The following is a 12,974-nucleotide window of genomic DNA, read 5'->3' as shown; positions in this document are numbered from 1 at the left end:
TGAAATATGCCTTACAAGGCCTGGAGCAGAGACTGGTTGGCTGTATTGACAAGAAAATGTGAGCATATAAAGTAAATGTATTACTTCTGTATGGCTTGTGTTTCAGTGTATGTGTAAATAGGAGTGGGATCTAAAGCTTCAAGTGGGTTTCATGTTATGGTGCACATCCCTTCTCTTTCTCTCTCTCTCTCTCTCAGCACTTTCAGTTGCCACTTTCTAACATTGTCTTCTCACGCTCCCTCTTCCCCCCTTAAATCTAATCTGTATTTTTTTTCTGCAGTCTTGCCCTGTAACATTCACCTCAGTACATTTTGAAGAGAAATGAATAACACATGAAAGACAGGCAAGGGAGAATAACGTGTTTACTATGCAAAAGGCAGGAGAAGCAAAGGAGGCTGAGGAGAAGAGGGCAACTTCTATTAAGCAACCTGAAGTTGTGTAAAAGGACAGTATGCCTGTGTTGCATGCGCCGTCTTTACCTGCGCGTGAGAGACACCTATACAGAGCGATACCTATATTAAAATGAATTATCACAAAACCATTTCAGGAACTCTTGTTATGTTTTCTTCTTGACACAGCATTTATATTAAGTTTATGGCTTTGAGACACTTTCCGTGTTTACTACCGTTCAAAAGTTTTTAAAAAAAGTTAACATTAAAGTAATCAGACATACCGTCTAGACATTGTCAATGTGGCAACCATCACTCCTGTGTTCTAATAGTACATTGTGTTAGCTAATCGTGTTGAAAAGGCGAATTGATGATTAGAAAACTCCTGTGAAATTATGTTAGCACAGCTGAACTGTTCTTCTGATCAGAGAAGCTATAGAACTGACCTGGTGACCCCAAACTCTTGAATGGTAGTGTATCTAGTACAGCATAGTCCTCTCTCATCTTTACACTCACTGTCACGGAGCATCTGGATCTGTGTTTATGGATGTTTGTAATCTTGACCGTGACCGCTTGGCTCCTTCTGCATCCTAACTGTGGACTGTGGATGGAGAGCTGTCTTGGACTCATGAAGTCCCCGCACTGCTTGGTTTTCTCCTGTAACTGAGAGATCCGCATTAGGCCCCTGTAATACTGTGACTATATTCCAGGATGCCCACCAGCAGCACCACTATATAGACATCGTCTACAGGAGTCTATGAGTATCTTCATTGTTTTAATTATTCTTTTATCTCTGGATGAAAATGGTGGACCTAAGTCTAATCCATGCTTTCTACTTTCTAGAAACATATTGTCCCTTCACATGTATTATTTCAGGACCCAGTGAGCTGACATGTTTCCGGCATGTGGAAAAGATTCTCAGTATATTAATATAATAATAGAATCAGATGCTGTCATCAATGTAAAGTGCCGTCACTGTCCATGGTGCTGAACTAGTAGCTGCTGTCCATGGTGCTGAACTGCTGTCCATATGCAGGACCACTGCGCCCCCAGGAACCCACACACACGCAGGAACACGCATCCTGGCAGGCGGGGCAATCCGCACATTGAACCACGCACATTTGAGTTACAACAAAGTAGAACGTGTCCAGAGGAGCGCTGCTGGTAGTCTTTTCTCCAAACCACATTACTGAGGGTTCAGGCCGCCCTGGTGCTACTGGCCCTGGTGCTCTTCTGTGCCTTTGACGTGGAACTTTTTCATCAATCATAATGTAACGGACAAACTCCTCCGTCCTGTCATCAAGCTATAAGAATTAAGCGCTGGCTGCCAAAGATGTGTTCTGCATCTGAGTTGTGTTCTCACCCTTCAGCTGACTCGATCCACACAGAGGTACGAGACAGGAGGAAAGTTTTGAACAGTTACTAAAATCCTGTTTGTGGAGGAGGAGGCTGCGCCGACATGAGGCTGTGTAACCGTGGTGTGATGATGCTGCTGACCACGGCGGGGGCGTTCTGCGCCTTCAGCCTGATGACCATCGCGGTGGGCACGGACTACTGGCTATACTCCCGCGGCGTGTGCCGCTCCAAGAGCAACAACGACAACGAGACGGTCCGCAAGAACGAGGAGGTTCTGACCCACTCCGGTCTGTGGAGGACCTGCTGCACTGAGGGTAGGAACGCACACATCAACATGCAGTTTTACCACTAATAAGTGACAGATACCGGTACACTTTACTTACAACAATACAATAAATAACAAACAATTCAACTTAAAGAGACTTTTTATTTTAACAAAGCATTTCCACATCAACAGGATAGAATAGTGTTTGACTGCTATAGACCATGTTTAAAGAAAATAGTATTATAATGAATGTCATAACAGTTGTTATGTAGGGTTTCCATATGAATTGCCGCCATGTTTGGGATCTTGAATATTGAATAAATTGGCAGTACACAGTACACACAAAGAAATACAACGTTACTCATACTTGACTATAAAATGTGCCTAAAGTATAAAAAGATAATCAGAGAACTTTATACAGACCAAATTGCCTCTGTTGCTGGAAATATTTGTTGATGTATTTTATTGTTGCTGGAGGTGGAGCGATTGTCCTATACACTGTATAGTTGTTTTGTCTGAATTGTATATATGTGCATTATGAGAAGGACTTTTCTGTGAGAGATGCAGACAACTATTGCACAGGAGAAATAATAATAAAAAATATCAAAGCAAAAGTTTCATAGCGCTCCATCCTTGATAACACTTTCCAACCTTATAAAGACTCCTCCCCATTCAAAGTCAGTGAAAAATACACACAAGTTTTACTTTTCTCTTTATCTGAGAAAATCACACCTCATATTCGATCTGAGATGCATTTATGATGAGATTTTGATTGTTGTTGAGATGCATCTTAAAGAGCAATAGAAAAGAGATTGAGTCCTGGATATGCCATAGATGGAAATTACATTTTCAATTATTTATTGCTTTTTAATAGCCTCATTCCTTCCTCTCAGTCTATCTCCTCTATTTGCTTTGCTCATTTTCTGAATGAATAGAAAATGTTCAGCTTTCTCATTTCTCCGTCTGCTGCTGCTGTCCCAGTATCACTAAGCTCCAAAATGGTTTAATGGGGAAGCATCAAAGCATAAAGAAGACATCAATGCTCTAACAATCCAGTGTGTGTTTGTGTGTGTGTCAGTCTGCACCACAAAAAGCAAAGAGACAGAAAGATCTGAAGCTGCCTAAGCCTCGTGGGCAAAAAACTGATATGGAATGAAGGCGGCAGTGCTGATTTCTTCAGGGTTATACATATGAATGGTTTCTCACCATTTTCAACCAGAAAAACAGAAACTGATTTTTTTCTTTCACTCTGACACATCTGCTGTGGCTGCTGAATGAGTTTTGTTTTGGTTACCATGGTGACAGTGTCACATCATCAATACCGGTCAATCAGCATGGCACACAGGGACACATTTATCAATACATTCCTGTGTGCGCAAACGTTGAAAGGCAGTGCTGGTTCAAGGGTTACTGAGAGTAGGAAGCATGAGACCAGATGATGCTTGAACCTCCACAGGTCCACAATGTAGTACAGCAAAGACTTGGACATTAGAGTGATTGTCTGTGTCATATATACTGAGATACAGTAGCTGCACCAATACCGGATGTTAGTCAATCTGCAGGTTATTGCTTCAAGATTGAATACTGTACCTTTAAATCTAGTGTCTGTTTAGCTGAAGGTGGGAGCACACATAACAGAGCAGCAGCAGATTGGAGTAAAAACAAAGTCAGAGAAAACATTCTAATGTTCCAGGTGAAAAAGAAACATTTAAAGGAAAGATAACAGTCTGGAAAATAATAATCAAATACTGACACTCCAAGTACATTAGCAATACCAACCTGTAGAGCACTTTCCATCAGGGAAGAAACACACTGTCTGTGTTAACCAGCTAGGCTAATCCATCAGGCATATACACAGGTGTTAGAGTGTTATTACTCTCACTGCCATAAGAGGGAGACAAAAGTTCACACTGTAGATTTAAAATGTAAATAACAAACAGAAGTATTTCAGTGAGCATATAAATCAGTTAGTGCCTTGGCTAATTAAACAAACAAAAAACACCTGAAATACAATAATATAATATTGATCTGTTATTTGTATTTTTAATTAGAACCAGAATATTTCATATATGTATTCTAATGTACATCTGTGTTCTCTTTAATTCTCCAAAGGGACATTCCGCGGAGTTTGTAAAGAGATCGATCACTTTGCTGAGGATGGAGACTATGAGCAGGATGCTGCAGAATATTTGCTACGTGGGTAACAAATGACCACGAATAACTCTAACAACTCTGATGTATTGAAGAACATTTCATTCTTGTGTCCTGTCCTCTCTTTAGGAGCAGTTCGAGCCTCCAGCCTTTTCCCCATTCTCAGTGTGGGCTTGTTATTTCTTGGGGGTGTGTGTGTTGCTGCCAGCGAGTTCTACAAGTCACGCTACAATGTCATTCTTTGCGCGGGTATACTCTTTGTCTCTGCAGGTCAGACACTGGTTTTTAACAACATGTTTTTCGTACAACATTTTGGTGGGGTAGGTTTCGGTCTGAAATGCTCCAAGGCGGCAGAACAATCTGCACAGCACTCTCTAAAATATGGTAGCTTGGGTTCAGATTCTCTAGACTTGACCTCATGTCATGTGTAGTTTGACTTTTTTAAAGAAAAGATTATAGTTTGGGTTGAAACAGACACGTCTGCATTAGCTACAACAGCACAACACAAGCTATAAAACAGGCATCTCCCATCTGCATGTTTTAGGTTTGATTAGAACAACAAGAAGCAATGTGTTAAGTTAAAGGCTGTATCTCTACAAGATGCAGTCCCCCATTTGATTGACCTTCTATTCCACAGGACTCAGTAACATCATTGGCATCATTGTGTACATATCAGCCAACTCAGGTGACCCCAGCCAGAGCGACAACAAGAAGAGTTACTCCTACGGCTGGTCTTTTTATTTTGGAGCTCTGTCCTTCGTGCTGGCTGAGATGGTGGGTGTCCTGGCTGTCCATGTCTTCATAGAGAAACACAGACAGCTGCGAACCAAAGGACGGCCATCGCTCATGAAGCCACCCATCTCCCGCAACTCGTCTTATTACCGTAACCGTTACTACCAGAACCGCAGCCGTCGATACAGTTACAGAAGCAACCACAGTGTGGGAGACTCCACCTCACACTCCTTTCGAGCATCCTTGGTGCGTGACCAAGAGCCGCCCATCTCCCCTGAGTCCAAAGTCACTGCCATAGCAGGTTTACCAACACCAGTGACTGTGGGCTCAGAGTTCATGCTCTACACCTTATCCTCACCACTTAAAGATGGGAAGATAGACTTAGCTGTGGAGGATTTACCAACTGCAGCTGCTCACAACAACACAGAGATGTTGCCTGGGAACTGTGTTTCCAACAGAAGGACAACGCCTGTCTGAGAGGACAGGGAGGATCAAATAAAAGACTAACTTAACTGAGGGAAGAGCATTTTCATGAAAAGTCTTTTCACAAGCTATATGGACAAAGAGGACTGTGGAGACTGGGATTGATTATTTTCTCAGTGAATCATTAAGCAGATGTCAAAAATCACAAATCAACTAATTTTACCATAGCCACAGTCAAAAACCCACAATGTAATATAGTAAAAGAAAAGAAATCAACAAATCATCATGTTTGAGAAGCAGGAATCAAAAAATGTTTGACAGCTTTGCTTGAAAATGTGAGAAATGAAAAATCAGATGTAGTAGTTTTCCTGTCAATTGACTAACCTGTCAAACTCAATCATGCTGCCAAAAGAAGTTAACAAGAACACCATCTACAAATATATTAGAGCTCTTTGTTTGTGCTATGCTCCGATAGTAGAGATATCTACACGATATATCTGTAGTTTGTGTGTAGAAGGCATAGGAATATGTGACAGCATGCAGAGAGAGACAGAAAGGAGGAGCTGTCCATGAGAACAAGATATGTAGAGCCACAAGACAACACACACAGATCTAAGAATGACATAACTGCCTGTCCTCCTTTTTGTGGACCTATGTTCAAAATCGAAAAAGCCCATTTAATGCATTAGAGCTCTCTCTATCTGTCTCTCGCTGTGACTGTTGGTGCGCCTGAGTGTGCATTGCGTAAGTGTAACAAAAGGTTCTGCCGTACCGTGATGTCACCAAGTCTCTGTTTACATCGAATAAAGCTTATGAATTAGCACAATCTCACAACATGAGTGTGGTTCAAGGTAGTGTTGTGTTTGTGTCATACAGGTTGCCTCAGGTGTCTCTGTGTGAGAGAATATTCAAATATCTGTCCTTGCATAAATGAGCACAAAAGCAAATGTCCAAGAAGAGTACACGTTTAAAAACAAAGTCACAAACAATTTAGCAAAAATAATTAACCAACCCATAAAAAATATTATGGCCTCTTTGTGTGTGAATATGTATGAATGTGTTGTGGCAGGGTGCTAACTGCCTCACAGACACCGCTCGGCCATGCTACCCCTGAAAACCTGAATAAAACACCACATGCAGATTGGTTTAGTAGGGCTATAATGTGACAGATTGAGCAGTACTGATGATTCTTTTATTACATTATTCAAAGTAAATTGAGATCTTTTTCAATTGTTGCCAGGCTTGGCCCTGATCAATCAATGTACTGTTACTATTGTTGTGTTTTAGATTTGGCTAGCCTGAAAGCTTTATCCAGTTACCTGCCAAATTTATTTGTGAATTCCCAGTCAACAAAAGAAGATAAGATAAAAACAAAAGGAAATGATCCATCACAAGTAAGATGCAAAAGAAAATGCATTTTATCAACCTTTCTGTAGCACCAATTAAGAACAGCAACTTTGGATTAAATTGCTGCTGTTCATGAAAGATGAAAACTTCTTGGCAGCGGTGGGATTCGAACCTACGCCCCCGAAGAGACTGGAGCCTTAATCCAGCGCCTTAGACCGCTCGGCCACGCTACCACGTAACGCATGCAGCATTACCGGAAAAATCGTGCACGTGACAAACGCGTGTTTAGTTGAGGCGGAGCCATAACTTTCCCATCAAAAGTCATTTATGTTGTTTCTACCGAGAATCTATTAACAAAGCCAAGAAACAACCAAAGAGCACCGTGATGCCAAGATAAAGTAACGATATTAGATTGTAAGGTTTGCAACTCTACATTTAGGTGCAAGAAGCAATACTACAAACAAACAAAAAAGAAAACGAACAAAAACATTTTTATGAAACTAGAAAAGGGCATTTCCTGTAGAAAATGCAAGTTTGATTGCTGCAGCTGAAGCATTGCTTTGAATACTGATGTGAAGGATTGCTCTGAATTGCTGGAGAATCAGAGCAAGTCAGAGCTTTGTATGCCTCTGCGTGTCAGCCTGTCACCATGGTAACAGCAGAGGAGACCTCGAAAACCACTCCAACTTCTGAATACAAGTTTGATAGAGCAGCATCTAATGAGTGTTTTAAGACTAAATTGGAGTCTGTAGCTTGAAATTTGGAGATACATTTGGCAGATGACCCTCATTGAAGGGCTCTCTCATAGACTCCCATGTTAAAAATGACACCGAAATTGCTTAATATTTGAAAAAAATAAATTTTTTTGAAAAACAATGAAGTTGCTGGGCAACGGCAATCAAAGTAATAATTGTTTATGAACGTCAATCCGTTACCTGGCAACTACCTGCCATTTGGTGACAGCCAGACGAGAAGGAGCTTTAATCGCTGATGGATTTTATGGATTTTAATACAGAAGATTTAATTGGATATACAACTTCAGTTTTTTTATTGTGGAAAATAATCGCGGACCGAAGAGGAACCTTTGAGTGCTAAAAGCGTCACTGTTGGATTCAGGTTTTGCTCAGTGTCGAGGCTACGTTAGCTAATCTCGAGGGGTAGCATGTTAGCTTTGACATTACGAAACCCCTCTGAATAATTTTTTCAGTTATCGTCGATTTCGTTTCGTTTCGACTTTTTTTTGTGGGGCTCGGCAGTATTTGCCTTGATTTGAAAAATAAGAACTGTACCAACAGCAACACATTTCCACTAGGACTGCTGTTCGGGAAGCCACTGGCTGCAGCTCGGCGGGCCGGGCTTTCCATCAAGGACAATTTACCACGGACTTGGCCTCACCAACACCGATGAAATAAATTTATATTGTGCTGCGCGGACTGCCTTGGATTTGTTGACACCCTGTTGGGTTGTATTGGACTTCTAAGAACTGACGAGGCACACTGGACTCATAAGTGCTTAGACCTGTAAAAATGTTGTGTGTTCACTATAAGTTTTCTTCCAAACTGGATTACAATACAGTCACTTTTGATGGGCTTCATATCACCCTCAGTGAGCTTAAAAGGCTGATTATGGCTCGGGAGCGCCTCAAGGCCACAGACTGCGACCTGCAGATCACCAATGCGCAGACTCGAGAAGGTAGGATATGAGCAGACACTCTGTATGATGTTATAACAAGTAGATGTTGTGCTGACGTTTGAGCTCTTGCAACAGTAGTGTTGGTGGGGAAAGGTTAACGAGGGCTTCTAGATACTTGTGTTATGTAATGAACCAGAAAATGTGTTTTTGTTAATTAATGCTGCCACATTAGTAAAAAATGTTTACTTACTTTACAAAGGCTAGTCAACACCACAATTGCTTCCCACTCTAGTATTACACCATTTCCATGCGCATAACAGTCGCTTAATGCAAAAATATATTTATCCACAACGTTATACAGTTTAGGTTGTGAGAATCTGTTGTAAACATTTGCTGTAATCCATGGGTTTGCTCCAAGTTAATAATAATATATGGTGCATCTAACACAAGCTGTGATTCTGTTTTGTTCCAAGCTCCATAAATGTTATGTTCTGTATGTTTTCTAATTTGTTGTGTCTTATTTTACAGAATACACAGACGATGAAGCCCATATCCCGAAACACTCATCCGTGATCGTCCGCCGTACTCCAATTGGTGGAGTAAAACCTGCTGGCAGGACGTTCATTGTGTAAGTCTACCATTAAGTGATTAAGTGTACTGCAGTTTTGTTTTCTTTCTTTTCTTTCACATATTCTCTACAATTGTAGTTGAAAAACCCCTCTGCTTGGCTGCTGAATCCAGTCATCATAACTAATGGCCTCTCTTGTTTTTTTGTTGCAGAGATCGTTCTGACACAGCTGTGGTGGGATCTTCTAGACCCGTATGTAAAACAAACCCAAAAACAACACACTCTTCCCCTCACCTCTCTTTCTTCCGCCCTGTTTCTGGCTTTAATCACCTTTCTCTAAAACATTCTGTCAACAGATATCAGATTGTATCATGTGTTCACTGTGTAGTGGCTACATGTTTATGTTGAGATCTTAACCTCTGTGTTATTTAATGTGTTTTTGGGGAGGGTTTCCTCGAGTCAACACAGTTAAAGTAGTTTGTTGTTTCTCTCTAAAACCCCTGGTTTGAAATGAGCAGATTAAAGTGTGAATTGGCTGAAAGTGATGAAAAACTGTTTAATTGTTGCCACGTTATAAGTGACTGAGAAATAACACACACTGTTAATGACTGTATTTCATATTGAAATGATTTTGTAGCCTGCTTCAGACCAGTGTGGTCTTTTGAAGGAGTTTTTTTTGTGGAAACATATATTTATTTAACAACCTAAAGAAGTATGTGTGTGTGTGAAATAGATTTTCAAGTGATTTGTATTTAAAAAAAACTCAATCTTATAAACATAGAAATCTTTAGATCTGTTGTTCAGTAACAAATGCCAATGTATGTTAATGTATGTACTCTGATTTTCCTGCAGACGGATTCTTCTCCTTTGTCACTCGCCCAACTTGCCAAGGTACTGTCTCTGTATGATGCTTTGTGTAGTTAAAGAAAAGGTTGAATAGAGAAGTCTTTTAACTTTGCTGACATCCTGCATTTTTCTTATTTCCTTTTTCCACCATGTGTTTTAGACTCCAAACCTGGTAGACGCAAATGCATCAGAGGAGGACAAGATTAAAGCCATGATGTCTCAGTCCAACCATGAATACGATCCAATACAGTTAGTATACACACCTTATTTGTATACCTAAGTACGATTTCTACATTTTTAATTTGTACTCAAAATTGTTTTTACTTTATCTAGATATGCAGCTATAATAAACTTTGTCTAAATTGTTATTTGTCTCTAGTTACTCAAAGAAAGCCATTGGACCTCCTCCCGCGCACTACACCTGCTATCGTTGTGGGAAAGCTGGTCACTATATTCGCCAATGTCCTATGCTCATTGTAATTATTGCTCCTAATCTTCTCTCCTAACTACATGTGCAACTTGTACTGCACTTTCTGGAAGATCATATTGCATTTGTTTTGTTTTTAGGTTCAGGATAAAAGTGTGGAGGGTCCCAAGCCAGTGAGAATTAGTAAGGGCATACCACAAAGCTTTATGGTGAAAGCAGAGCCAGGCACCAAGGGCGCCATGTTAACCAGCACTGGAGAGTATGCGATACCTGCCATAGATGCGTACGTGTCAACCACTGAAACATACACCCAAATACCCACAGACATCTGTCCTCTTGAAGAATTGCTGCTAACAAAGCTTTATTATTAGGGAGGCATATGCCCAAGGAAAGAAGGAACGGCCTCCGTTTGTCCCACATGACCAGTCAAGGTCTGAGGATGATACAGACCCGATCCCTGATGAACTCTTGTGTCCAATCTGCAATGACTTGATGACTGATGCCGTAGTAATACCCTGCTGTGGAAACAGTTACTGCGATGATTGTAAGTTATTACTAATTGTGTAGTACTGATAAAAATCTCAGTTTACAAAAAAGCTTGGCAAAGTGCGATATTTGTGTTACTGTTTTGTTTGGCTCCTGCTAAGAATGAACTCACTTGAGCAATGTAGCCACAGGGCTTCATTCACTTTCATTTGTCCAGGCTGTTCATGGGTGTAATTTTCTTGCAGTTCAGTTTGTGGAACAACTTTCCCACTCAATCTCTATGTGCTTATCCAAGATAATTCTTAAAATGAGTAGAACATCAATACTTAAAGAGGCAGAAAGAAAGTTAGTTTTATTGAACATGTCCCTTATGCTTTTGTGGAATATATGTTTTTGTCTGTTTCCAGGTATAAGGACCGCCTTGTTGGACTCAGAGGAGCATATCTGCTTCACATGTAAACAGTCAGATGTTTCTCCTGACAATTTGATTGCCAACAAGTTTCTTCGACAGGTAGCCCTCTTAAATATATATTCTCATGTGGTGTTGGGTTTTATACCTGAGCTGTTTTTGAAATGATGATGAATCCCTGTTTGTCTTCATTTAGGTTGTGAACAACTTTAAAAATGACACGGGATACACCAAACATGTGCGTAAGCAGGTCCAGCATGCAGCCCCGCCTCCGCCACGGCCGCAGTTGGTCAGACCCCTCCACTCCAGACAGCAAGACCCACTCCTGGCCAATGTTACCCACCCTCCTCCCACAAGTGTACCATCCACGGCCTCTCAGGCACAGGTCCCTCCTCCTGCACCTGTTTCAACTGATACTGCTGCCCCAACGCCTCCTCATGTTGCTGCTGCTGTTGAAGAACATAGTGCTTCCCCAGCCCCTGAACCTGTTGTTGACCACCATTCTCCTATGCACACTACCAGCCATGGAGAACCACCACCACCAGGGTAAGTTAAGTCAGAGAAAGTTAACTGAGAAATTAAAAATGCACACTCAGGAAATATTTTTTTTCACAAGTTTGTCAATTGTGTGTCTTTTACCTTTAAGGGAAACGGAGCCAGAACCCACTTTGACACCAGAGTCATCAGACAGTGGATCACAGGTGGATAAATGTTTTGGTTTGAAGCAAGAGACTCGTCAAGAATCAGATAACCTGTTTTTATTTCATCACCTTATGTCAGGATAAACTTTAAATTGTTAACATTTATTATTACTACTAAAAATAATAACTAATATTCTACTAGGGATTTCTAGAAACTGTGCACTTAATCTCATCTTTTCCCCGCAGAGCTACAGTTTGCCAGTTATTGGCCAGCTGCCACCTACGAGGCCTCCTCACCCATCAGGTCAGAGGCTTAATTCATTTACGAAAAATTAGTGAGCTTAAAGAAAAGGCATTTAGTAACTAACAAACTGTCTCTTTGCTCAATTAGGTCACCAGTCACATCCCAGCCACTCTCACAGACGAAGTAGACCTTGGTAAGATCTAACCAGTTAAATGTTTGCATTGAAAAGTGTCAGTCTGTTATTGACCTGTGTCCCTTTCTCTGTAACAGGTACAGAAGTAGGGGAGAGCACCCCATCCCTCACATGCCAGCTCCACCTCCTGCACCTGTCCCTCCAGTTTTTCCAGCTCCCTCCATGTATCCCCCACCACCACAGGCCTACCCGCCTCCGTATACCTCTGGCCCCGGACTAATCCCACCCCCTGCCATTAGTTACCAACCTCAGCCTGTTTATGGTCCTGGCCCACCAGGGCTCAACCCTCCCTGGGTTCCACCTGCTACACAGCCCCCCCTTCTCCCTCTTCACACACAACAGCACCACCAGCAGGACAAGTAAGTTATTTTGTTACTGCAGTTGTTATGCAAGGTTCGGGTAAACATTTGTGTGTTTGGTATAGTGTAGGAATTTTCTATACAGTACGTTTACACAGTTTTTTAGGGCCCGAGCACCGAATGGTGCAAGAGCCCTATTGAAACCCTTAGGATTATTATTATTTTTTTTTTTTATTTTTTTTATTTTTTTCTCCCCCTCCAAGATCGCATTTTTGGAGGCCTTAACATGCCCAAAAACTCACCAAACTTGGTAGAAAAATTCATTCGCCCGAAAAATTTTGAAATTTGCTGACTTTTGAAATGCACATATAAAAATGGCTCTATAGCGCCCCCAACGCGTAGCCCCTCTGGCCGGTTTGACACAGGATTATGAAAATTGGCACACATATGTATCACCTCAAGACGCACAAAAAAGTCTCTTGGACCCCCCCTCCAAACCCAACAGGAAGTCCGCCATTTGAAGGTTTGTGGCCATTTTTGGCGATGTGTGACCCTGCTGCCAAACT

The 12,974-nt window shown here is 41.3% G+C and overlaps 2 protein-coding genes and 1 non-coding gene across 3 annotated transcripts; 2 read left to right on the top strand and 1 right to left on the bottom strand.

Moving 5' to 3' along the window:
• The first annotated feature begins 1,848 nt into the window (after positions 1-1,848).
• cacng3a (calcium channel, voltage-dependent, gamma subunit 3a) lies at positions 1,849-5,370 on the top strand. The gene is made up of 4 exons (XM_028409070.1): positions 1,849-2,059; positions 4,123-4,206; positions 4,291-4,431; positions 4,799-5,370. The coding sequence occupies exons 1-4, from the start codon at positions 1,849-1,851 to the stop codon at positions 5,368-5,370; spliced, it is 1,008 nt and encodes a 335-aa protein (XP_028264871.1).
• Positions 5,371-6,814: 1,444 nt separating this feature from the next.
• Positions 6,815-6,896, bottom strand: trnal-aag (transfer RNA leucine (anticodon AAG)). Its single transcript has one exon. It is a non-coding gene; the product is annotated as a tRNA-Leu (tRNA).
• A 1,293-nt stretch (positions 6,897-8,189) lies between these two features.
• On the top strand, positions 8,190-12,472 carry LOC114452020 (E3 ubiquitin-protein ligase RBBP6-like). The gene is made up of 14 exons (XM_028431128.1): positions 8,190-8,355; positions 8,824-8,923; positions 9,076-9,115; positions 9,716-9,754; positions 9,870-9,958; positions 10,089-10,185; positions 10,277-10,419; positions 10,508-10,680; positions 11,030-11,133; positions 11,228-11,577; positions 11,678-11,732; positions 11,919-11,976; positions 12,064-12,109; positions 12,187-12,472. Exons 1-14 carry the CDS (start codon positions 8,190-8,192, stop codon positions 12,470-12,472), a joined length of 1,746 nt encoding a protein of 581 aa, XP_028286929.1.
• Positions 12,473-12,974: the final 502 nt, after the last annotated feature.

The sequence above is a fragment of the Parambassis ranga genome, chromosome 1, assembly GCF_900634625.1.
Source record: "Parambassis ranga chromosome 1, fParRan2.1, whole genome shotgun sequence".
Lineage (NCBI taxonomy): Eukaryota > Metazoa > Chordata > Actinopteri > Ambassidae > Parambassis > Parambassis ranga.
Note: the sequence above shows the minus strand (reverse complement) of the source record. Positions and strands in the feature narration are given on the sequence as shown.

Excerpts from the sequence above, each read along its gene's own strand:
- LOC114452020 (XM_028431128.1), top strand. The coding sequence starts at position 8,190 with ATGTTGTGTGTTCACTATAAGTTTTCTTCCAAACTGGATTACAATACA. Across the intron at positions 9,116-9,715 it reads TGGTGGGATCTTCTAGACCC|ACGGATTCTTCTCCTTTGTC; the intron begins GTATGTAAAACA and ends ATTTTCCTGCAG. Across the intron at positions 9,755-9,869 it reads CACTCGCCCAACTTGCCAAG|ACTCCAAACCTGGTAGACGC; the intron begins GTACTGTCTCTG and ends CATGTGTTTTAG.
- cacng3a (XM_028409070.1), top strand. The coding sequence starts at position 1,849 with ATGAGGCTGTGTAACCGTGGTGTGATGATGCTGCTGACCACGGCGGGG. Across the intron at positions 2,060-4,122 it reads GAGGACCTGCTGCACTGAGG|GGACATTCCGCGGAGTTTGT; the intron begins GTAGGAACGCAC and ends AATTCTCCAAAG. Across the intron at positions 4,432-4,798 it reads TATACTCTTTGTCTCTGCAG|GACTCAGTAACATCATTGGC; the intron begins GTCAGACACTGG and ends TCTATTCCACAG.